The following is a 27,780-nucleotide window of genomic DNA, read 5'->3' on the forward strand; positions in this document are numbered from 1 at the left end:
GTAAGGTACCACTATTATACGAAATTGGAAAAAAAAAAAATTTTAAAGTGTTCGAAAGGTTAGGTAGTTCGAAACACTGTTTTTAATTACGATGTTTAAAAATACTTAAATATCAAATGATAAAGAAATTAAATCAAGTTATGCGCATTAAGATTAAACAAAATATTTCTACTTAAATTATAGTATAAGAAAAAGTGTTATCGGGTGTTAATAATAAATTATACTATAATGATATAAATGTATATATATAAAGGTATCAGGTATACCTATACACCTATGGATTTACTTCAACACAAATAACTTTCTAAGTTGATAAATATCGTTGTGCAAGTGCTAAAAATCGAGCATAGAAATAAACTGCTTTAAAGTTTCTGTATAAAATTTGTACCTACAATGTCCTACATATCAAGAACCTACCATATATATATTACATGCATGTATAATATCATAATAACAATTTTTCTTTTGTTCAAATTACAATAAACAAAATAATTTAGTTCCACAGAAAACTTTATTATTATTTTTTAATCAGAATATGTACACAAATGTAAACATTTTATCATATATAATAGTATTTTGTGTAGACATGTTAGTTACATTGTCATTTGTCAAGATTCCTCAAACATTTAATCATTGTAAAATTATTGTATCTTTATTTACATGTCCAAGATTTTTATTACAAAAAAAAAAAATGTTATATGTTTTTAAAATATAATAACAACAAAATCATTATATAAAATTAACCTCAATCTAATAGTCACGTAACTATATTGTTTTTAATTTTCTCTTTGAAAATGCATGACCGAGTAGGTAATTTAAATTTATTCGATATAATCAAGTCTATAAATACAAAACATGCATAAACATATTAATTTTCCAAAGAACTACGTCGTTGAAACGGTGCCTGCTAAATTACCAGAGGCAAAATTAAATCAAATTCGATAATTATTGAAAAACGGAAATAAGCTTTCACTCTTCGAAAAAATATCAAAAACATTTGATAATATTATCTTTACTTTTATTTCTACTCTATTTAAAAAAATATAAACAGGTAAATTGTACCTATATATTCAAATTTAAACATTCAACGTAAATTATTTTTTTACCGACTCAAAAACAGTAATTATTAAACAAACATTTATAGTAGGCAAATTCAAGACTAGATTTAGTCTAGACTCTAGAGTCTAGAGTCTAGATGATTAATTAATAATTACACTAATTTTTCAAGATAACGCTTCACCCAGGTGTGCTGTCTTTGACTTACACATTCAAACATACGTAATTTATAGTTGAAATTAGAGCAAATTTACATATTATCATTACCTATTGAATTTATAAAGGGGAAGATAAACAAGGCCTTAACAATTTTTTTTTTCATATTTTTATTTTAAAATGAGTTAAAAGTACTTAAATAGTTCATTTTTAAATCCATATAACTTGTTATAAAATAAACGGTCCAATACCAGTTTAAAATACCTCTACAAATTCGATAATATGTAAATGTCCTCTAATATTAGCTATATAAAGATAAAATAGTAAGAATCCGGTATATAGGTTTGTTGTTTGCACAGTGTAAGTCAGAAAGAACACATACGAGTATAGCGTCCACATGTATAACAAACGAATTTCCAATTAAAACGTTTTAATATGAATATGTTTTTACTATAGGAGTACTCATTATTTTTTTCCTGACTGATTTTTTCCATCTGTGTTTTTCTTATTGATTTAGCTTAACGGTACGGTTGCCTAGCAACGAAAAATCATTTAACATTTTGCCCTAGCTATAGTACATATAACTATAAGATCTACTAAGGCACTAAGCAAACAAGTAAGTATGTAAGTAAAATAATCACGCGATAGTGTACGCAATTTCCACTTGTCAATGCGTGCGCGATTACGGTTAACAAATCATATGACGATAAAAAACACGTCAACACGAATAATTGTATCGTATTGTATTAAACATAGAGACCAACAGAAACATGCTGGAAAACAATGATTCAATTTTTTTCCTCATTCAGAGAAAATTTACATATTTATCATTGTTTTCTTCGAAAAACGATTCTCTTAGAGAACTTATAGGTGTCAGTGACTGTGTGAGTAATGAGTATTAATGTTTTAAGCTTTGATTAAATTAAGAAAAAACTTTTTAAAAAACGCCCTATCTTAACCGTATATAATTTAATGTAATGAGTATCCGAGTCAAATAAATGGTAAAGCCGTATAGGCATTTAAAGCACAATGATTCTCGAACTTATTTTGAAGACGACCCTCAGAATATTTATCATATTTGTTTGAGATCTCAACCATGACAACAAAAACATTAAGAAAAATCGGTAAAAAAACAAAAAATCTTGTATCCAGCCCATATATTTACCTATGTTAAAATAATACAATTGCTTAAATTTCCTCGACTATCGTTTGTGCAAAAGATAAAACAAAATATAGGTAACATGCATATAATAATTAATAATATTATTGTTTACCTGGGACGGTGTCTGCTGGAATTACGTCTGGTGTTTTCAAGTCTGCGTCTGGTTTCGGTTTGTTAATCTCTTTCCAGACGTCCGGCACAGAGCTGATCGATTGGCCGATAGTGACGGACATGTTTTGTGCCTATATATGTGGTAGATAACAGATAACAGGTATCAAAACAAAAACGGTGACGAGGTCGCATGCGAACTGCGATATACCGGCGACTGGATAAACTTGACCTTACCATTTTCCGTTTGGCGCACATGAAAGCGTGACACTCCGACATGGTTAGGCCGCTGGCTGTGACGAAGGCGAAGACATTGCTGTGAGCCGAGTCGGTAAAACAATGAGACACCCTGTGGACGGCGAAAAAAAAAAACAAAACTCAACATTGTGTTTGAGATCAGAAAATGCGTTTAGGCACTGCGGGGAGGAAGGGCGGGTCGTGAATAATGTATTTATCAATGTACCTATATAATATTATATACCCATACAACTAATAACTATACAAGATACCTATCTGTTTCTATGTTTTCAACGTCCGTGGTTAATGAAATTAGATTTTTCAACCGTGAAAATATTATACTTCGGCAGGTTTTTCGGTCTGCTGCGGTTTACGGAAAAACAAATAATCAGCAAACGACGTTGCTACTATATTTTCCAGACGCGTGCAGTTTTTAATTAATAGCATAATAATTATTACTAAGCATAAAGTATACGAATTTTAAGTATGAAACGAGTAATGCTTCTTACTAGAAAATAAACGAATCATAGCTCCTGTACAAAATATAATAAAGATGATTATCGAAGTGTTTGATAGGCATTGATAATACGCGTATAGCTTGTTCCAATTTGATGATTGCCCACAGCTATTTCGTTTTGATGAAGAACGGATAAAAGAAACATCGTTAGGTACGTGAAAATATACATTTTTAAATTAAAGCTGTGCTCGTAATACCTACTGTTATTATTTTGAAGCTCGAAGCAACAGGTAATAACAGCCCTACTGTGGACTCATCCTTACCAACAGATTTAAAACGGGTTCAAAATGTGAATTTCGTACACTGCAGTCGAAACCCGACTAAACGATCTAAACTTCTCTCTACTGATAAGTGATAAGACTCGGCTCATAGGATTCAAAATTACGTTCACGTCATACGATAGGTACATATAATATACCTAATATTAGGTAATTAAAGTATTAAACATTCTACGGGTGTATTATAATGACGATTACAATCACCTTTCTATTGGTGTTTCCAGAACGATCTTCTTTTCGTCACTGGTTTCTATCACTTTGATGCCTTGTCCATTTAACGTAACCGTTACGTTCTGTGGTTTTCTTTTGCTGGCTTTAGCCTGGAATAAATAAAAAAACATATTTTTATTTAGAAATAATTGAGATTTAATTCAAAAAGGGAAATGGAAATGGAAAATCGGTCTGTGTATGAACGAGTAAGGGGTAACTGCACAGAGTAGTTACAGGTTTTTTAATAATATCTTATAAAAATATCTTATACCAAAATTATTTTTGAAAAAATAACTTTTAAACCCATTTTTGTACTAGGTAATTAAATTATTAAAATAACCTAATCATAAATTATTATTTCATACTGAATGTTGTAGTGTTGCGCTGTTGCGTATGATAAACCTCTCAAACATTGAACTCTTGGTAATTCAGAACAAGTTACTACAAGTTTTTATATGTTTAGGTCAGGGTTCTTATACTTATTTGGTTGTGATAAACTTGATTTTTTCTTTAAAAAAAGTGTTTTTGTAGCAACTTAAAACTATGTAAATTAAATATTTTCAAACATTTTAAAAATAATTATATTTCATTCAGGATAATAATATATTGTTTCATGTTTTATATTTATACATAGATAAATAACTCACTAACTGCCAAACTTTAATAACACATACCGATATGAATTAATTATTAACTAATAAAAAATGCCAGTTTAATCTTTTTTGGATGAAAATAACGACTTGCGCTAAAATTAATTGTTATAGTCTGTAAATATATTTGTTTTTACCATTATTATACAGAATATGAATATATCCCCTGTGTACTAAAGGATTATGACCTTTTTGAATTTAATAAAAGTAAGAGTCATTTATTTAAAATATCAATAATTAATTGTCAAGTTAATATAACTTAAAATATTACTTTGGCTGTATGTGACAAATACAACTGTTTAAAAGTCCAGATAAAGTTCAGTTCTACAAAATCCACCTCATAAGTCTCACTACTTTTATCTTAATGACATGTGTTTTATGTACATGAAGCTAACTCCTAATTATTTCTTTAATAATGCAGTTAGTTCAAAACCTAAGTTTTGGAATTTGTATATGTTCTTAAAAACGATATTTCTAAATTGTTAAGATTCTTTTAACTACAATGAGCTTCCTGCATACATACAAACTTCTGTTTTTTAAATAAGAACTCCTATTTTCCACTGTACATTTTTATGTAAATTAAAATCAAAATTCGACGGTTTTAAGTTATTTAACTTAGTATATTAAAGATAGGTAATAGGACCATGGTAATATCTGCATAGTTATAACTAGGGATGGGAACTTCTTGCATTTGCATATTTCTTATTTAGCTGCATAATCAAAAACTGGTTTGACACAAATAATTTGATTCATATAACAATCATCTCGAATCCAAAAATGTACGTTGCGTAGTTTACTAAATTAAAGTGATTTTTAGTAATTAATTTTAAAAAAACCACACATGTGTGAGTACACGCGACAAAATTGAATATTTAAATGCATATTTAATTTTGATTAAAATTATAATACATAATAATGAGCTTAAATAATTTTAATGTGTATGCATCTATATACATCTATATATATATATATATATAACCTGTCCTTACTGACTGATTCATTGTCGCTTAACCGGATTGGTTTCAAATTATAATAGCAATAGCAGAAATAACTACGTTTTTTGAGTAAAAATAGTTGCTGTTGATGACTTAGGTAGATGAAATAAAATACGACGTAGTAGGTACCTTATAACTATTTAGAAGAGTATCCGGAAACAAATATTTTTAATAAGCCGAGGTGATGTAATAAATAATTTTAATTATAATTATAATAAATAATGGTAATAATCTAAAGGCAATATGTTCCTGTAATACATAAAAAAAAGTTATACCACAGCAAAAACTGCACACGAGCAAAGCCGAGATATTCAGCTACCCATCTAATATAAAAATATTTATAATTTAAATGTGTTTAATGGTCCGCTATGAAATATTGACTTTAAAAAAATGCATATTATTTGATATTTAGTTATTTTAGATCAAAAAGTCGCGTGTATAATTAGTTAATTATGTATTACATTTGAAACTTATTTTACTAATTAGTACAACTGACGTACACTATTTATAGTTACCTTTACCTACTACAATAAATATTTAAATATTATTTTAAACGTAGATATTCACTACACAGTATACATTGATTTAAGATTTAGGTATTTGATGAAATTTTTGTAATAATATCTACAAACAAAATTTATTTTTGAAACATTTAAATATAATACATGTAATTATACAAACGATTTTTTTAAATCATCTGAAAATGAAACTAATGAACTAGAAAGGTGATACCGATATACAAATCTTATCGAGTTAAATGTTTGAATCAAGTCTTGTATATCTTTGTTTGCTATTACAGCGTCGAACATGACATAATATAAAATAAGAACATCGATTTACTTATCTCAGTGAATATTAGCTCTGCTCTAAGTTTATTTTATCTTGCTGACTCTTATTCACAACTAAAATGGTGTGATGGAGGAGATAATTTATGTGGTGAGTTCATAATCAAACAAGATATAAATAAAATGCCAGATTTAAAGCAATAGTTATAAGACTGATACAAAACCAGACTAAGTCCTAGCTCTAAACACATAATTTTTATTAGTCTTTTAAAAAGGTTATCTATTAAAACTGTTCTATCGTTTTCAACTATTAATATTTTATCCTCATAATTCAATATAATATACAATATTAACTATTTAGTATTAAGTATTTTATAAATTACAATTTACATTAAACATTTTACAATTTATAAAAAGAAACATATGTACCTATATCTACGTCATACGAATACACCTAATAATTCAAATTAATTATTTCAAACATCCTCATCTATAGCTTTGTAAGTATAAGTGATTTATCATTTCATCTAAACCAATTGTATAAAGTACCTAAATCATTCGCAGTTGTTAATAATGTAAAGGCATTCAATCATCCTTTTAATATGGCCGATCGCATTTAGTGTTATTACCTATAATTAGTTTAAATAAATTATATGTATGTGTAATGATTTGTGAATAATTTTATATGATAAATTATATCTTATAGCTGATAACCACGAAATACCGCGATACATACCTACTATATTTAAGCCATGGTTACTATCAAGCGTCGGGCATTCTTTAACAATAACCATGACTGAAATTATTAACTTCAGGCATTATCATCACAAACTATGGTGGTTATATTTTTTAATATTAAATAAAAGCCCCTTCCAATACCTATAGCCTTAGAAACATGCATGACTTGGTAGTACTTTAATCCAGAGCTAGACCGAGAGAGATCAACTCAATTATCAAATATTTCGAATGCAGTATTCGAGATACTTTTTAAATATTCAGAATAATTTTAAAATACTTTTCCCGAAAGATTCTGAATAACTATTTAGAATATTTTTTGAATGTATTTTATTCCTATACAAAAATACTTTTTATTTACAATAATATTTGTTTTCTTTGTTTATTTGGAAATTTTTACAATATTATGCTGTAAAATATTGTAAAAATATTGTATAATTTATACACATATTAAACTGAGTATTAACAACGTAAAATATTGCATTAAATATGTTGGCGTTAATGTTAAATTTTCCCTAAGAAAAGTATAATTTGTTTAATATTTAAAACAAAAACTGAAAAGTATTTTAAAAGTATTTGGAATACACTTAGAGTATTTTATATACTTTATTCGGAATATTATTTTTTATGAGGTATTCAAATACATATTCTCAATACTATTTTTCATAAGTATTCGAGTATTTATTCCAAATATTTATTTTAAGTATTTTACCTAAGTCTAGTTAAAACAAACAAATTGTAGGTTTAATATCGATAGCAAAAACGTACCTACCGATCGCAATCGATATAGTCTAGAGTTTCACATTTGGATGTCATGTGTCGTCTGCTTTTAGACAAAGTCAAACACGTCAAAATATTATGATGCATACAACCATACCTACTAAACCCAACAGAAAGAAAACCATTATGATGACTTAATGCTGGATGAGTCCGATACGACCACACCAAAAGAGCTAATCATATTTTATTTTATTATCCAACTTTAATACGAACATGGAACATGTTTGTACAACATCTATACAAATGATGAGGTTAGAACTGGGGCTGTGAATACTTTTTTAAAAATCTAGTACTCTGTAGGTACTACTGTGCGTGATGCATAATGCATATAGTTAAGTATGTTGGTACTAGGCAGGTACACAGATAAACTATGAGAGATCGAAAGTCTAGTTTCGCTCCGATTGGAAAGATAATTGACAAAAAGATTATACTGAATGGTAAATTGCATTATACTTATACGTATGCGTTTCTTATTCGATTATTCAAAGAAAATACTTCGTTCACAACGCGCATTAACGGCAAAATAGTATATATTTACATAGGCCAGTCCGTAACACTAATTCGACGGATTGCAGATTTAATTTTCACAACCGACAAAACATTTTCTGATTCGACGTCTATAAGCGCTCGCCATAATCGTTGCGCACCGATGCTAATCAATAATCATGCCGGTCTATTGCGACATTTATTACAGATAATAATATATTCGAGCAGTACTTTGCATGTATTGCTTTGGCTAAAATTATGGACCACGATTCGAAACGGAGTTCGATATTTGATATAATGCGATATGACATTGGACAAAATTTACTTTTTTTGATTACTCAGTTCTGTTATATACGTTTAGATACACTTGGTTTCATTCAACGCGTAAAAATAGAGTCAAATGGTCCAGGATAACTCGAACAATATATATATTATGTTTATGTATAAATATAAAATAGCAACTATATAATATTTATTATTAAGTAAAACTGCTAGAGTCCGATTTAAGTTTAGGTGTCTTAAAACTCAACTCGTAACGAGAAATTTCCGATTATTCTACAACCGTTCCACTTTATAATGTGTACCCAACAGAGAAAATAATCCAAAAGATCATAACATGTAAGACATCTTAACCAGAGTATACTACACTCTAAGTTTTCAAATATTCTCAAACCTAAATACAAAATGTAGAACAATTTAATAACATTTTGTTCTTACACGACAAATGCAATAGGTACATGGCGAAACATGAAAATTAATGTTTTACGTTGGATGCTTAGAATACTTCTGAGGCAGTAAGAACTTGTAACAGTTAATACTCGAAATCTATATTAAACGTATACGAAATATGAAATACTAGACATCAGGGCATAAAATCTAAACGATAAAACATTGATCATTTTATACGCCTTTTGATCTCACTTCAATACTACATATTACATTCTGTTTTCTCAATACAACCTAAACATATTTAGTCAGTTGTGTATTATGACAATTGATAATGTAATTATACAATATATACTAGATATAGGTTGTACAAGGTTATGAAATATAAAATTGAAAAATTAACTTATACGCATTTATAACTTGTTTAATAATTACCATATTGAGTACCTACATCGCTACATTGAGTCATTAAATATTTAAATCATTTGGAAAAATGTCATTCAGTCGATGAGTGTGATTTTTAAATTTTCACTATCCATATTATACAACGTTATTCATATTAAACAATTTACATTAGGAACAAACCAAATCATTTAATTTAAAGTAAATTATATTTTTTCATGAGTCATGTTTAACTACTTGACTTCAATTTTAGGTATTTTAAACTGGAAATATTGATTAAATTATTATTAGGTGAATTGTATTATTAATTAATAAATATATTATTGTAATACGAGTATGTGACATTATACATATTATGTATTATTTATTTTATAGAATATATTTAAGATACATAGAAAAAAAGTATCTAATATTATAGATTGATCGATATTTTCTCTTCACTAGTATTATAATAGACTACATCAACATCTGTAATTTGACATTTTCTTTTTATACCAAAACTTCTAAAAACATAACTATCAATATCAGAACGATACCAATGTAAAAAAATGAGTTTTCATTGTAAACCCAAATATTTTAAATGCAATAATTTTTTTTTCAACTATATGAGATGAAAATATCTATGCCTTTAATTTAAATTCAGCATTTATAGTTTATCAAATTCTTATCAAATTCTACGATAAAACGACGTATTTGACATGTGCTCATTACAATTGATTGACAGTATAATGTACATAGTTGCTATCTGTATGGAAAGAAAAATAAATGACATATTTCTTTTTCATAGTATCCAATATCATTTAATGTTTTTAAATTCGTCCATAGAATATTTGCCGACAAATCAAATGTGACATTTCAGTAAATTTAAACTACCAATTTAATGAAACTATAAAGATTAAATATTATAATAATCGAGCTACTCGAAAATAAAATAAACATTAATAGGTAAATTAAAATGCAATTAAAAATATAGCTAAATATATAATAATGGCTATAGTTTATCGGCTTATCTATGGTTATTTATTTTGTTATTAATTTGTATCCGATAAAAATGTGGAAAAAAAATAATATAACGACAATTAACAATAAAATAAAACGAAAAAACAACCAAAATGAAGTATACCTGATGATTGGTAGAGCGGGAGACTGTTACCAGTTTGCTCTAAAAACTTTGGTGATGTAAAAATATTGTATATAGGTTTTATTCAATATCATAAAAAATTAACTTCACCGATTTACAACATATCGCGGTTTGCGTACAACCATATTTTTTGTAACGCCTGTATAAATTAGTGACATATTTTCCGCATACTTATATGTAGGCATATGTTTGTTCAGCTGTAAAGTCGATCTAGCATAGTACGTTTACAACAAATAAAGCAAATAACAATAACGTTAAAACTATGGATAGACTTATATTCATGAGCGAAAATTTTGGTGTAAGCGAGGAGCTAATCCCACGCCCTCCCGAAATGTTTATAACAAATAAAATATTTTGCTGTCACATTTATAACTCATGCAATTCGTAAAGTTGATAAGAATTGTAGCATCACTATAACCTAACCAATTGCAACCATAGCTGCTGAAAACTGAATTTATTGATACGAGTATAACGATTTTTATCTTGAGTAATAACCGAGCCAGATCGGCAATCAATTTAATTTAATTTAATTCGGAATAGTTAACCTATATAGTATATATATATATATCGATGAAGTCACAAATGACATCGTACAAACATATTTAATTAATAGGTATTGCTATTCCCAGCTTTTCCAATAATAATTCCTGGTGGAATGCAGGGACAGTGTCTACAGCAGCAGACTGTGTCTCTGCACTGCCCTCAAATCAAGTTCAACAGTGCATTAACCGTACAGTATATATAAATACATAAGCACCAGACATCAGGATCTGTGTGAAAAACATTTATGTAGTGTACCAAACAAAACTTAATTTACTTACCATAACCAAAATGGTTTTAACCGCTTCGACGATGGCACCAGCCGTAGACTCTACGGGAGTGCTACCTAGATATTTCACGTCAAACGTTGTCTGGTCGTCTTCAACTGCGATCGCGGCCCCGTCTTCCGCGTTTTGTCCAATCGCCAACGATTTGTCTTCCGACAGTTCTAAATAATAATTAAAGCAAATCACATATTAATGGGTTATTAATAAATAATTAGTTTGAATACAAATGCATATTTAAGGGTGTTTTTCGTGCGAAAGTTTATTAAATATAAAAACAATGTAAGATTTGCAGTACAAGAGCCGACATTATGGCACAGTTAAGTGATAAGTTAAAGCAGACCAATAATAAATTATAAAATGAGTGATATTTAGATTTTTTTATCCGGTTCTTTCATTAAGACAATTAGATACAAGACGGTAACCTACCGCAGTAATTTCGTATAATTATACCAATTAGCTTCAATAACATAATTCTACTGAAATAATAAACGTTTAATGTGTGCTTGTAGGGCATGGATGCATGATCTCATTCAATCATATTACAAATAATGACTTACAATGAGTCAAAACATTATACCTACTCGATGTTGGTAGACTCAAATGTGTCAATAAACCGTTAAATAAACGCAGCAAAACATTATAATAATGATTGTATCTTTTATTCATGAACCACAAACATAATTTTGTTAATATTACACCATAAATTACGGTACCCGTGAATAGGAAAGGACATTACAAATACGACAAACATGTAAACACAAGTTAACGAGCGTTTTCCAACATTTGTATGTTGAATTTCGGGTCACAGATAGTTTTAAATAAACCACCCAAAAATAATAAGAATACTATTATTTCATTACTGTTTTCGAATGTTATAAAAAAATCATTTTATTTTATGTTATTAAAACATAATTTGTTTAGCATTTATCAAAAACCTATTTATGGATTAAAAACCGGAAAATGCGATGTACAGTTAATATACTCGTAGGTACTAATATATAGTAATATACTAATAATATTAATTTAATTAAGTCTGATTACAAATTACCTATTTAATTCAGGATAAATAATTTATTTATATGGTAAGTGGATAATTGTAAGTGTATAGTCACACACGTTGCTTATAGGGAGGTAGTCTCTTGATAAAAAATATCAGTGAAAAAATGCCATACATTTATGGGATCGTTTACATACTAGTGGCGCAACTTGAAAATAATTTCAGGGGGGTAACATTGTTACAATATTTTAATTATGCATACGATAATATGTTGGCAACAAAAACAAGATTTCAAAGGGGGGTTTTAACCACCCCCCTCTCGTCACCACCACTGATTGCGTCACTGTTACACACAACTGTTGAAAAACTATTTGCAAACATTTTTGAATAAATTAAACATGCAATAATTATTATTCACATTTCAAAAAATATGTATGATACAAATAATAGTAATAACAATAAATAATATCAATTATTATACATCACGTTTGATGAGTCGATTGTGAATGTTTTAGATTTTTATTATTCTAAATCATTAAGTTTTGTAAAATATGTATTACAAATAATATCACTATACATTTACAATTAATATAGGTTTTTTTAAGAATGTCTATACATTATTATTTGTAATGCTTAAAATCGTTCTCTCTAAGATATATCTACCTATCTCCATTAATGGAATAATGATGGGATAGTTTAGATTTAAAACACCAATGTATACAGTTTGTAACGATTTCATTTTGAATCGAATTTTTGAGTGATATGCAGATATTTCAAGCTTAATGTTAAAATTGTTAGGTGTGTTTAATTTATAAAAACCTTTAGTCATTAGCAGTAATTACAGTTTAGTCGAATAACCTTAACACTGTAACTACATGCATGATACATCATGAAGACACACTCATTGATTTCATATTGGTATAATAGATGATAGGTCGTAGACCTCGACTAAAAATTGTTTGCATTTTGTTTTATCATTATGTAACTTGTAACTAGTAAGAGCCAAGTGCAAAAAAAAATCTTACATTCAGTGTTTGCTAATAATTTGCACAATGCAGGTGAAATATTTGAACAAAACATAAGCAGCATACTCGCGTCTTAATTATACAGGTAGGTACGAGTATATGCCTGCACCTCTCCAAAATTGTTTGAATTGCGTTCATTGTCTACTCAAATAATGTGGTGTATGGATAAAATATTATAAATTATAAATATAGAGACTAATTAAAAAATTTAAAATTTGGAAGTTTATTTCATTTACAATTAAATTACTGAAAACAACAAGTTTTAGCATAATTTGTATGTGATCGTCTATAATATGTTTGTATAATATTATATTAGTATATAATATAACCAATTGCTTTTATTATTTAAAATGCATGTAAGTCCGCAGTAAAAAATAAGTAGTGTAAACATTGCAATTGTATAGTTTCATTGTATGAAAATTGTTTAGAATTTAAAATTTTCAATACCGTTCATATAAGATTAATTGCAACCATTGTACCGGAAAGTTGAAAATTTTACTCAAAAAATTTCAATAACTGATTCAATGTCATTCATATACAGATTTAGAATTCATTACATTATTTAAGATGGATCGTTTTTTCTAGAAAAACATTTATTTAAATTGAACGGATTTCCAAGAAGCTAATACGCTGTACAGTGTTTATAACTATTTAATTTATATAACATTATATTTATAAGTCCAGATAAGTTTTAATAACTATTATTATAACTGCTTTGCTAATAAAATATGAATTAATATCCAACACAATATTATTATACTTTTGTGTATACCCGTAATTTATCGGATTAAACTAATGGTAGTTTTTAAAGCTAGAGATAAGTGAAATAAAGTGCTTTTTAAACACCAATCAATATCGTGATTAAAATAATAACAAATTACCCATGTTCATGACTTTGTGTGCAATCAATTATGCGCATTTGTATAAGCCAAATTACAAAAATTAATTTATAATTTGTAAAAGAATAATAAAACACTATTTTTTTAAAGTTAATTTTTTAATTTTTAGACTACAGTTGTTATGGTAAAAATGAAAAACTTATTTTAGATTCTGAACAGATTTTTCATTATCTCTACAAAAACAAATTCAATATACCCAACATACTATGATGAAAATAATTATAAAAGTTATTCAGTATTCTGAGTACAGAAATATAATTTCTTAACTGTGATGCGTAACTAAAGTCACTGAAAAATTAATAAATAAGTATATTAATATATAATAGTATAATAAGTAATAATAATTTATTGCATTAAATAAAAGTAGCTATATGACTAGAAAATATGTGATAACTTATTGTAGTCAGAAAATTTTGGTTTTATTTTTATTTGTAAAATTTATGTGAATAAACTTCACTTAAGTCTCTCTTTTGAGTTTTAATAACAAATTAACCCAAAGACGATGTTTTTTATCTAACTCGTACGTAACCTATGGTACGATTTTAAATATGAACATATTATGTACTTATAATATTTTATATTATGTTATACCTATGGGCTATCGCCTATGTACAACTAATTTCAGCTCATTAAAAATCTATATAGATTTTCCAATTGTTATCTTTAATCATAAATCATTTATGTCTATTAATATTAAAACATTACAAGTATTGAAGGATATACAGCAAAATACTAAGAGACAAATAATGCATTTATGCAGCAAATTTAATGGCTTTTTTCATATATTTAAAAGTATAATTAAGTATATATCAAGTGCAAAACAATAGACTAGGTAACTAAGCATGGCACAATGCTTATTAGTACATATACTATTTTATAATAGTCTAATATATCGTAGAGAGCATACCTACATATTTGACTAAACAAAAGTAAACTGTTTGTTATATTTTATAATTGGTACCTACCTATATTTAATTTTTGTGAAATATTTTGCCATCCATAAATTATAATTTAAATATAACAGATAACCTACTACATTAAATTTTCTATTGCAATTTTTTTTTACTAAAACAGAAATTGTCAAAAATTTAATTAGGTAATTAATTAGTACGAATTTGCGAAGGCTTAATTGTTTTAATCTTCAATATTTATATTTATTATAGACTGATAGTAAATATAATTATTTTTATAATCAATTTACAATGCAAGAATGTTTAACAGCGTATCCAGATAAAAATATTCTTGCAATCAAATCTTATCAGAAAAACATACAATTTGGTATATCGTATATTGTATATTATACTATTTATATTCAATGCAAATTTAAACCTTATATTAATACAAATATCATTCATAATATTCAAAACAAACGGACATCCTACCTAAATATTATAAGTGAAAATAAATAATTACAATTATCCATTGGAAAAACCCGAAGCAATTATTTTCATTAATTGTTAAGATTTCATTATACCTACTACCACGTTCGTTAATTAGTAATTACCAATTTACCATCTCAATTATCTCATATTTATATATATATCCTAATTCACCCTATATTATAGAGAACTGGAACGAGAGTATTAATTTATAAAAATCAAATAATAATGAAGTTGTAAAAAAAATGTCTCATCTTGTTTGTTTAATGTAAGAATACAATAACAATATTATTTTTCAAAGCGGAACTCTTTGTTTTCTTAGCATTTAAGATTTAAATATATTTTGTTTATTGAAATTTAAGTAGAAATTAACTGCAAATTACATATTGTTATTCATTTATATACATATATAATATAAAAATAAAAAATCGTTCTTGGGTCTTGTTTTACAGTTCGATGTTTAGTTGCGAAATTCGATTGATTTTTTCAAACTCTATAATACAGTTGTATGTAATTTTTTTTTAAAGATTCTACCATATCAATTAATTTCCTGGTTTATTACCTAGTAATAATGTGTATTCACGTTTGTATAATTATCCTGAGTCAGTACTCAGTATTATCCTGGAAGTTAGAACTATTATGTATTTGAAATTTGTTCGACATCCATGTATTCCGGCTAAACATTATGAAATCTAACTGTTTATGTAACTAAAAATATGTAATTGTAAAATGTTGGATAAATAAAAACATAAATCATTGGAAAAGTATGTTAAAAAATTCTAATTGTACTATGCTAATTTGTTAGAAAACAGTGTAATCTTATGGATATAATATATATTATACACCGTATACGGTATACCTACCCACAACTATAAAATATCTTATATAAATATGCATGATGACTGAGAACGAAAAGAGAATGAGAAGAGCCAACAACTTTAAGATTGTATTATTATTATAAATTAATGAAATATAATATTATGTTATAATAATATAATATAGTGTCATTCTTTAGTCTTGGTTTGTATTATTAAATACATTGAATAAATAATTGTTTTCGTTTATTTGGTAAATTTATTGAAAAAAATGTTTGTTTGGAATAGGAACGATAAAACATAAAATAATTCTCATTTAACAATAATATTTCAAATTACTTTAATTATATACTTATTATTATAACTTTATAAATATAAGACAAAAATATAAGAAAGTAAAACCTTTTAAATTTTAAATTATTAAATTATTAAATTATTAACTATTTTGTTTTAATTGCTTTAATATTCATACTATATATTATTTGAAATAATTATGAAATATTGATAAATGTAATTGTTTTTTCCTGCTTTAAAAAGATAGCAATATTTATATAGTAATAATAGTAATATTTAGCAATCTTTCGGGATATTGCAATGTCATGTTTTGTACCTACCTACACATTTATTTGCTTATGAAAAATACCAACAAATATTACATACTATACATGGAGAAAATATAAAATATATTAGTTAGTTATAAATTTAATAACTCTGAAACTACTGGTTAAAATTTTGATATAAATCCATTAAAATTTAAAAAAAAAAAATCTGCTTATCAATTATTTACCTATACTAAAAAAGTTTGTTCCTTATTTGAGAAAAAATAATTTCTATTATCACAGGGCATTCTTTAAATTGAAAAAAGACGTTAATCTAAATAATTGAAAACATGTATAATTCTTGAATATACTTTACAATTCCAAAAAACAGAATTTGAATAAATTAGTTATCAAAGAAAATATTATCCTTAGTTGTGAGCAATGAGCATACTCGCCGAATCACTCTGTACAATGATTATCGATGTTTTCAATTTTAAAGTTGAATAGACATAATACTTTGGTTAGTCGATATTACGATTGCCAAATATAACAACAAAACAGGTTGGTTATATACNTATATCTTTCGATCTAACGAGAAATGTCCCTTTTCATTTTTTATTACCACGTCTGCCGCAGCTGAACCTTACAATAAAACAAAACGACGACCTACTAGTCACTACATAGTTAGTCGTTACGAAGTACGTCTATGCCGTTATGGTTTTCAGACGATTGGTGGTCAGGAACTTCAATGATAAGAGTCCCATACGCATATTATTGTGTGACGTTGACAACGATGACATCCGGTTTAAAATAGTACGCCCGCGTTTTCCAGACAGCAATAAGTAATAGTTCAGCACTCATTATATTATGCGTTTGAACTTCATGTTTTCTACAAAATGCATCCAAGGTAATCTAGTGATTTAATTAGCATAAGTTTTATATTAAAAATTTGAACGACGCTACTAACTCATCATAAACATTGTTCTGATATTACTGATACTGATCAAAGCAAGTTAATGCGTAATTGATGAAAAAATGAATTGCTATTATGGTTATTAGACAAACCTCTGTGCAATACATTTTATTTATTTTGTAAAATCTAACCTACTAGTTATAACCTACCTGTGAAGTAGGTTCAATCTATAGGTCAACCTATGATCAATCTACACAATACGCAGACGAAACCGAAAATCCCTACGAGAAGTTATAAATTATTCATATTCACAAGTTTAGGAATAGTTTTGCTATGTAGACCAAGCCGATATTTATTGAAATATTATCAAAAACATAAAATCCTATGTAATGCGATGTATAATAATTAATAAAGGCCTACTGCCCGTTTGCAGTATATTGTGTATGTGTGTACATAGTTTAATAGGAAAATCCAATAATACTTATAATAGTAGTTCCTGTGTAAGTACCTAATATTTTGCGTATCACGTTTGAGAACAAAATATCACCATTGAGTTTATCATTAGATCTGTGGGCTGTGGCAGTGTAATCTTATGGATATAATAATATATATTATACACCGTATACGGTATACCTACCCACAACTATAAAATATCTTATATAAATATGCATGATGACTGAGAACGAAAAGAGAATGAGAAGAGCCAACAACTTTAAGATTGTATTATTATTATAAATTAATGAAATATAATATTATGTTATAATAATATAATATAGTGTCATTCTTTAGTCTTGGTTTGTATTATTAAATACATTGAATAAATAATTGTTTTCGTTTATTTGGTAAATTTATTGAAAAAAATGTTTGTTTGGAATAGGAACGATAAAACATAAAATAATTCTCATTTAACAATAATATTTCAAATTACTTTAATTATATACTTATTATTATAACTNCCAGTGATAATAATTTGGTTATAAACATTTATCTAAAAATATATAAAAACTGCTTAGGTGTAGATATATTATAATTTTGTATAATTTTTTTTTTAAATTCTAGGAAAAAATTATTCTGTTGACGCCATACGACTCGAAAAACCGGTTCTGAGTCACATCTGTAGTACTATCATAAACAACGTCTCATCTGGCCCATACGCCTTTTTTTTTACTATAGGCTATTGCACGCAGTTTTCCCCGTAATGAGAATAATAAACATATACCTAACAATGTTATTAAGTCGTATATAACACTGACCCAGATAACATTTCCTCTTTGGTACAACCATATACATTATAGAATAATAAAATATATATATTTATAAATTTATTCACGCGTAATTGAAAAGTCGTTTGTACATTCTTTTTTCTCCAAACGGTCGATTTCCTCCGATATTAAACTTTTATCCATTATCTATTTATGTTTTTTTTTACTTCAACACTAAATTCAATAGGCTATTTAAATGATTAAAAAATGTATACTCGTACAGTCGTACATTCGTACTATATAGTATATACGTTTATGTGTATGTACTAATATGTTTTGTTTTGACGTGATAAAAACAAAAACACTTTGAAGAGTAGTTAACATAATAAATAAAGTTTATCATTGAATGCAGGACAACAAAAATACGTTAAAACGTAGAATGGACATAATGATATTTTTATTGTTATTTATTATTGCCCTACCACTGAGACATCACTCTCGTTTGCTTATTTCCGCTGCCACAAATCGCTCGGTATAATATCGGTTTCGAAAGGACAGTATATTATAATGGATAATAATAATGCAAGCAAAATGGTTTCGAATTTACTAACGATAATTCAATAATTGTGTAAACATTAGGCACGACTTATACAGTTAAATTAGTTATCTTCGTTAGTCACTACATAGTTAGTCGTTACGAAGTACGTCTATGCCGTTATGGTTTTCAGACGATTGGTGGTCAGGAACTTCAATGATAAGAGTCAACTCCCATACGCATATTATTGTGTGACGTTGACAACGATGACATCCGGTTTAAAATAGTACGCCCGCGTTTTCCAGACAGCAATAAAATGAAAATGTTCTAGTGAGATTTTTTTTATGTATTTTTCGTACAGGCGTGACTTAAAAAACGTTTGGACACAATCTGTAGGAACTTATTTTCATTTTATTGCTGACCGAGCTATCACTAGTTTTTTTTTTAAAACGAAAATGTTGGAAAATACCCACGTTACGAATATCGGTACACAAACACAATAAATAGGTACTTGCAATTGATGGTTATCTACCATTTTCCATTAAACAGTAAAGTAATAGCAGACAGGCACTATAATGTTCTATAAGTGTCAAGAAGCGCTCACGAATCGAATTTTCGTATATCTTTATAATATACAAAAATACGAAGAATGTTCTTTTCCTTGACAATAAACCAGAAGCTATAATAACTAGTCGTTATATTACGAGTATAATAAATAAATAAATACATTTAGAATAATGTGAAGAGAAAACAACGTTTCAGAATAAGATTTTTGAAAAATAAAATACCTTTATGAAATAATATTACTGTTATTATTATAGCTATATATAGGTGTAATGAAAATCGCAGCTCATAATATTTTATTGATTAGTTAATGGTCACAGTGGCGCCACTTAATACGCGCCGTTCGAGTTATCACGATTTCGAAATAATGTAAGTTTGACACGACTACCAGACGCATATAGTTTGAACTCTGTGGGCCTATATAGATCGTTTTTTTGTATGACCATTCGTATAATGTATAGTATTTCGTATTCCGCGTATTCGTGTCACCAATAACTGTAAGCCCCCACAGATATGGTGGTACTGTATAAAGAAACCTATATTTTTTGTCAAATAATCAATGTTTTTGTTGGTTTATACTTTATACCTATGCTATTAAAATGTGTAATGATGTTTATTATAATATTATACTCTGTGAAGCGGCTAGTACAATGGTACAGTAAATAATGAGATTATGTTGCACTGCCATCAAATAGGTAATGCAAATACTTCGTGGCTAACATGTCAATAATACATTGGTCTTGGGAGTATAGTCATTTGAGATTTTTTTAAATAATTATTCAATTACGTAGGTACACGTTTGAAAGAGGTCTCGGGGTTCAAAACTAAAAAAAAATAATGTTTACAACCTATTATTTTAAACATAGTATCTATTATTTAGACTATATTTCACGTGCGATTGCACACGAATTAAAAACATTTTCTTATAGAACAAATAATATTGTTCACAACGCACTGAAGAAACTAAAAATATCCATTCAACCGAGACACATTTTACAAATCGTAATAACACAATAATTTCTCCTCCGAACGCGTGGTGATGGTTACTTCAACAATTTAATTGCAATTTTGTATCAGCCTATGACTATCCTCATATCATATTACTCTTATTAAAAATTATATATCTTTCGATCTAACGAGAAATGTCCCTTTTCATTTTTTATTACCACGTCTGCCGCAGCTGAACCTTACAATAAAACAAAACGACGACCTACATAGATTTATGTTAACTGACATCGCGTACATTTTTAAAAAATGGATCAATTTTTTCTTTCGTTCCTATATACGTTATTTTTTTTTTGTGTCATTACAACGAGAACCATAGTTTCTCTCCGATTGTTTCCCGAGAAGTTTAATGATATCATTGTTCAATTGTTTGATTAGTTTTTTAAAGAAGGTGCCAATATTTTTCTCGTTTCAAAATAAAAAAAATGCAGTGATAAAATTAAATCCCACAAACTAGTCAAAACTAATTTATGGTTTAAAACATTGTATTTCATTACAAAAAAAATTGTCACAGTACGGTACATAATATTATGTTAATTCCAGTTTAATACAAATCATTACACCACAAATCCTAACCTAACAGAATTACCAAAATACAATTTTTTTAACCGTAGTTGAACAATTATACTGTATTGTCATGAAACTTCCAAAAGAAGGAAGTTGTTCCTTTAGTACGTCTTGTATCAGGGGCATCTCCAGATCATAACTATGGAGGGGGGAATGGTAAAAATATTATTTATTTACATGGGATTCAGATGCTGAGTGGAGAACCATTTTTTTTATCCTTTGGAATTTAAGGCTAGTCCACCTCAAGGGGAGGCGATCAACCCCTTCACCCGCACACAAGGCCGCCCCCGTCTAGTACCTATTTGTTTATAAATAAAATTGTGTTACTAGGTACAGGCTACATATTATGTAACATGTCGTATCAATGCTTAATTTTAAAAACGTATACATACAAATATACAATGATAAACTTAAGTACCTATGTAATTTTTCTAAATAAACAATTTCTAATTATTTCTAAAATGTCTAATGCAATTTAAAACTATCATTGTTTCATAGTTCTTACTGTTCTCGTTAGTCATTAATATTAAAAGTTATTAAAACTAATTAAGTACTATACAGATTATTATTTCATTTGGGAAATTAAAATCTGATTAGTTTTCCAATAAGGATTTTATTTAGACCATTTAATCTAATGTTAAGTAATCGCAATAATTTTATTACGAGCGTCGTATTGTTTAGGTCTAAGTAAGATCACTTGTAAAGTCGAGGGTAAAGTATATACCTACTGTATTTTATAATAACAGAAAATATTTTTTTTTGAAAATGTCGTGCTCTATCTTTATATGTATCTCGAGTTCATATTAGATATACTCAGATGTCATATAAGATAAGTAAGTTATGTCGTATGTGTATTGCGTATGAAATACATACCCATTAGCGTACATTGCCTAAAAATCATTGTTGCTCAAAACAAAATATTTTTTAAAAACAATTTGGATAGTATGTAATATGTATGACGCATGTATTTATGAAAAGTAGATACCCACGGGTGATAAATATTTGCAAAAATAAACCAAACAAGTACAAGTGTCGTTATACATAAATTGTTCGCATCGTAACAATAGTCAATTATTTAGGGCTCTAGCTATAATACGACCTACTATTATAATAATTACTACGCGAAACTATGAGCGCGAAAATTAATGCCATCGTAATCCCTCTAATGTAGCTTGCAAAAAAAATGAATTAACACACCATAACCAATTTTCTTGTTTTGCTAGCCTCAAGTAGCGGATCACCCGTGTTTTTCACTAATTATACGTGGGTAACAAATTTCAGTTGAAATGTGTTTCAAAACTATTATACTTCGTGGTGTGAGTGGTGTGACGTTATGGTTGTTGAGAGTTGACGTCAAGTTCGACAGGCCTTTGAGTCACAAAAGATTTCTTACATCATGTTTTTGTATATATTACATTATGGGAAACAGTATCAGACGAATAAAACGTGTCTATTATATTAGAACACACCAGTGCATAGTAGCATGATCGTCCAATTTTTCATGATAAATTACTACTAGGAATAGCATTTAACTATTGTTATTGTTTTAGCACTTGTGATGCATTAAATTAAAACTCATCTGCAGATGATGCGAATACTTTAATTATCAGCTAAATCGGTGATAAGAAATGATATAGTATAAATTATTTAATTCCCTCTGACGAAAATGTCATATGAAAGTAAAATTTCAAACATTAAAGTGTAATAATTTATGTTATATTCATATTTTAATATTTGATATTTCCTTTACCAACCACCAAAACAAAAATGTCTCGAAATCATTACACCTTATTTTTATATGTTAGGAGAGAATCTATTAACAGGTATGCACTTTTAAATATTATTATTAAAAGGGATAATTACAAAAAGGAATATTTTTTATCACTGGAAATACAGTGATTTCAACTAAACCACAAAGGTAATAAGACATATTATTAACGATTTTTTGTTCGAAAACGTGGGCATTACCTATACACTTTTAGTTGAAAAAATATTATTTTTTCGCACATAATGTGTTAGGTACAATGATTTCACTTACTTTTATGTTTCGAGTTTCCTTTCCATATAGATTTAAGTGACAGTGGCATTCTGGCAGTAGGTGATCCGTCTATTTTTATTGACTTTATTCTATTTTAATATTTATATTATCTCGGTATACTATATACTCTTAAGCCTATATTATTTTAATAAAATGCTATGATGTAGTATTACGACTACGATAATAGAGAGACGTACAAAGTCCTCGACTGTTTGTCGCGTACGCACGGATTACCGGAACTCTCACCGTACACTGTGTGTGTAGTGTGAACAGTGTACATAAAACGACTGACGAACAGCGGCGTGCGCGTGGAGTCTCCTCTCTCTCTCACTCGCTCTCTCTCTCATTAACACACACATGCACCCTCTCCCTTCCACTCTCACTCAAACCAATTCCCTTGAATGCGACCAAACAGCTGTGGAAAAGTTCTTCTCTATAACAACAACAACAAGCAATACAATATGAGAAATTACACAAACGCGCACGCACACACACACATACACGTCGTATTTGATTTGCATTTGACGCCGCATAATGTTATTATCATCCCGACGTAATAATTATAGGTACATAGTTTATATTAATTTAATGCAGGGGAAACTTCGAAATGAGTTGGACAAATACTTAATTGATTTCACTTTCAGTAAGCTTTCAACCGATCAATTCGCTACCCAAATGTGAAATTCGATGCTTTAACCGGTAGTTGGGTACGCGGTACGATAATATTACGACAAAGGAATTCCTCGGGTTTTTCTGTCCGACTACATTATGTTAAACGGTACTCTATAATATCATGACGTCAAGACGTTCTGAATAAGTTCTACAAATTTTAAATTGTTTCTAACTCGGCATTATGCGTCATTAACTAGATGATCGGCTATCTCAAAATGTTTAGTTTAACGTTAAACATCTGGCATTAATTATAAGTTTAGAACCAGACGTAATGCCTGTGTAATTATTTTTACTTATTCGGTATAATATATTATATTATATTGAAATATAATTAAAAATGTTTTCGTACTTTATAACTAGACAGCAGCATATATAATTATTACTAAACAATACCAATATAATGTATTTTTAATGTTTACCTTTTTAATAAGTACTATATAAAATAGTATATAGGTAATACAGAATTATATTTTGATATACTAAGCCTAAAATGACTTATATTAAATTAAACACCGTTTTAGGTACATATTTTAATACATTTTAGTTATTCTAAAAAACCACTATTGCTTGAAATTTCGAACTTTTAACCATCATAACTCATAAGTATTAGAAATAGTAATTGTTTTTAAACCGTGTAGCAATATTTTGGAACTAGTACCTATATTAATACTTAAACATTGTGTGCTACTTATTGGTCCATTAAACGATCTCTATGTCTACAGATTTGAAGTAAAAAATATGGAACAAAGGTAATTTTAGTAGAAAACAACAAAATAACTAATGATAGGAACCTACAGAAATTTCTTTTAAATGTGAACATTTAAAAACGAGGGCAAAAAACGTTATCAACGTGTAATTGTAATTTGTAATGATAGTAACGAATGCTATAAATTATAAAACAATTAATAACTACGAACTACCTACTTAGAAAATATAGAATACATTGATACAAATTGTTTAATAAATATATTTTAAGAGTATAAGCATTACACAAAAATTATTTCAATATTTGTAATATAATTGAACTGAAGTCTGACATCCTGCTGGTCCGATAGCGTACACACTTTCTTCTTATTTTCAAAAAAAAGTATATTTAAGTATGTTTTAAACAGATCATATTTTATTTTCCAGTCTGCAAAGATTGGATTATTAATTATTAGTATAAATGTATGGTTGTTCATCACTTGTATCGAAACATTTAGAAGTAAAGGAGAAAACATTATTATTAAATATAATTTATTATAGGTAGGTACATAAAACATAATATATTTTTATTTTTTATGAATAGATTGAATAATTTTATATCAGCAAAATTAAAAATATGTATATATTAATATAATATGTATTGTTTTAAAAAAATATACATAAAGAAATTTGAAATAACGCTGAATCATGCAAATTCAAATAACAAGAATATTTTTTGTTGTGATGTTGTTTTGTTACTATATTATTAATTAACTCAGGTATTTTACTATTATTATAAAAATAATTATGTGGTGATAATAATTATGTGCTCCTATTTTTAAAATATTGAAGCCTATGTTTCCATTATTTTATCTCTTCAGTTATCTTCACTAACTACTCAGTAATGATCTCAATACTTATCTTAGACAAACGTGTTTCGTTGTATATTGGTTTATAGTTTATACAAGTGCCAGAACGCATATTATTGTAGTAATAGTCGGTAAGTTGGAGATAACTAGGTGGTAATATATATATGATATTCTAAAAAAAATTATATTCACACAATAAAACCTAACTACGTATTTTCATTTGATATTTTCTGTAAATACTTGCCAACGGTAGGTATATATAAATAGTTATACGTATAACTATGATACCTATCCACGTTATATTATTATCATTTATCAACAGTTTTACTCAAACATTCAATGTATAGAAATATAATAATTAAGTGTCTACAAAACTACAAATCTACAAATATGATTAATAACATGGTTTTTAGATATTATGTGCTTGTGGTAATCTGAAATGTAAAATAAATATTAAAATATTGATTTATAATTAATAAGAAATTAAACAAAAATAAACAATAGGTATTTAAAATGGTTGTATTAAATTTGTTTTTTATTAATACAGGCAAAATAAATTATGAATAGTATTAAATTATTATGAAAGATACTGTCAACGCTAAATTTGTGCATAAAATGAACCAGATATAGTAAAGTTATTATTTGTATTGAGAAAATATAACTACCTATTGATTATTGTATATTTATTTGTTATTGTTTAAATGTTATATACGTCTATTAAATTGAAAATTCTGTACATTTGTTTTACCATTCTTGCCATCATGTTTAATTTTGATATTCTGTAGAAGTAACGGTAACAATAGTTGACACACATTTTAAAACATAAATACATATTATAAACACATTTTAATATAGATGATTATTCAGAGAACTGTGAACACAATATTTGCACATTTTAACTTTTAGTTTTACTGATTATAATTAATATACACATGTGATGTACTGATGTGTATATATTACATATCGCCAATAATTATAGTCTCACAGGTAGCAGTGTAATACTATGGCTAAACATTATTAGCCATGTTATTAAGCCAGGATTAATATATATTTACACGATGGCCGATAGGTAGTTTTGGCCTTGCACACCAAAGGTCCATGGATCAGTTTTTTAAGGGGCCTCATAATGAACGGCCTTGGGCCCTGTAAAGAAAAATTGCTCCTAAAAATTAAGTGTGGTTAAATATTTTGATAAATACTTTACGGGGTTCTTAATTCCTATATAGACCAAAAACACGCCTAAAAAATAAAAAATTACTGGACCTTAAATAAAACGAAGGGACCCCAGCGGCCTACCGGTCATGACCATACTGACACTCGCTGATGATATAGGTACATCAATACAAGCCACTATTACTACTTACGAGTTAGGACGAGTATGTATTTTTGAAACTAGATATAGACACACCATAGGTACAATATATTATTAACAATTAATAATTATACAATAATTATTATCGATGACATCACCAAAGTTAATTTAATTAACTAAAATTATAATAACATATTATCAATATTTTCAAAATTCTTTGTTTTATAGTTGAATAATAAGATAAAACGCAGAATAAAACCTCTATTAATCTACCTTGGTGTACACACGAGTGATTGATTACAACGGTCTGTGCTCGAGAGTTGATTAGAATCATAAGCTATAGAAAAATACATATTAATCATTATGACTATTATACTTAGGTACCTACCTAAAAAATCAAATATCTATATAGCCATATAGGAAGTGTAATTAGTTAGAATTTAATAACTTATAAGTATTAATATAAGTATTAGTATTAGTATTTATAATAGATTTATCATTTCACCATTCATTCGAAGTACCATTTACGATACTTAATTTTACTATAACAACATAGGATTAAAAAAAATTCTGT

At 27.6% G+C, this 27,780-nt stretch overlaps 1 protein-coding gene across 1 annotated transcript in view; it reads right to left on the reverse strand.

Moving 5' to 3' along the window:
* The window catches only part of LOC111036218 (low density lipoprotein receptor adapter protein 1-like), a 28,756-nt gene extending 4,781 nt beyond the window's left edge, over window positions 1–23,975 (reverse strand). Inside the window, exons 1-5 of the mRNA XM_022318166.1 lie at window positions 23,670–23,975; window positions 11,186–11,352; window positions 3,719–3,834; window positions 2,720–2,831; window positions 2,487–2,616 (exon numbers count right to left, since the gene is read on the reverse strand). Of these exons, the coding sequence (XP_022173858.1) occupies window positions 2,487–2,616; window positions 2,720–2,831; window positions 3,719–3,834; window positions 11,186–11,352; window positions 23,670–23,718 (574 nt within the window). The 5' untranslated portion in view covers window positions 23,719–23,975. The remainder of the gene's footprint in view (window positions 1–2,486; window positions 2,617–2,719; window positions 2,832–3,718; window positions 3,835–11,185; window positions 11,353–23,669) is intronic.
* Between the last annotated feature and the right edge of the window lie 3,805 nt (window positions 23,976–27,780).

The sequence above is a fragment of the Myzus persicae genome, unplaced genomic scaffold (genome assembly GCF_001856785.1).
Source record: "Myzus persicae strain clone G006 unplaced genomic scaffold, MPER_G0061.0, whole genome shotgun sequence".
Lineage (NCBI taxonomy): Eukaryota > Metazoa > Arthropoda > Insecta > Hemiptera > Aphididae > Myzus > Myzus persicae.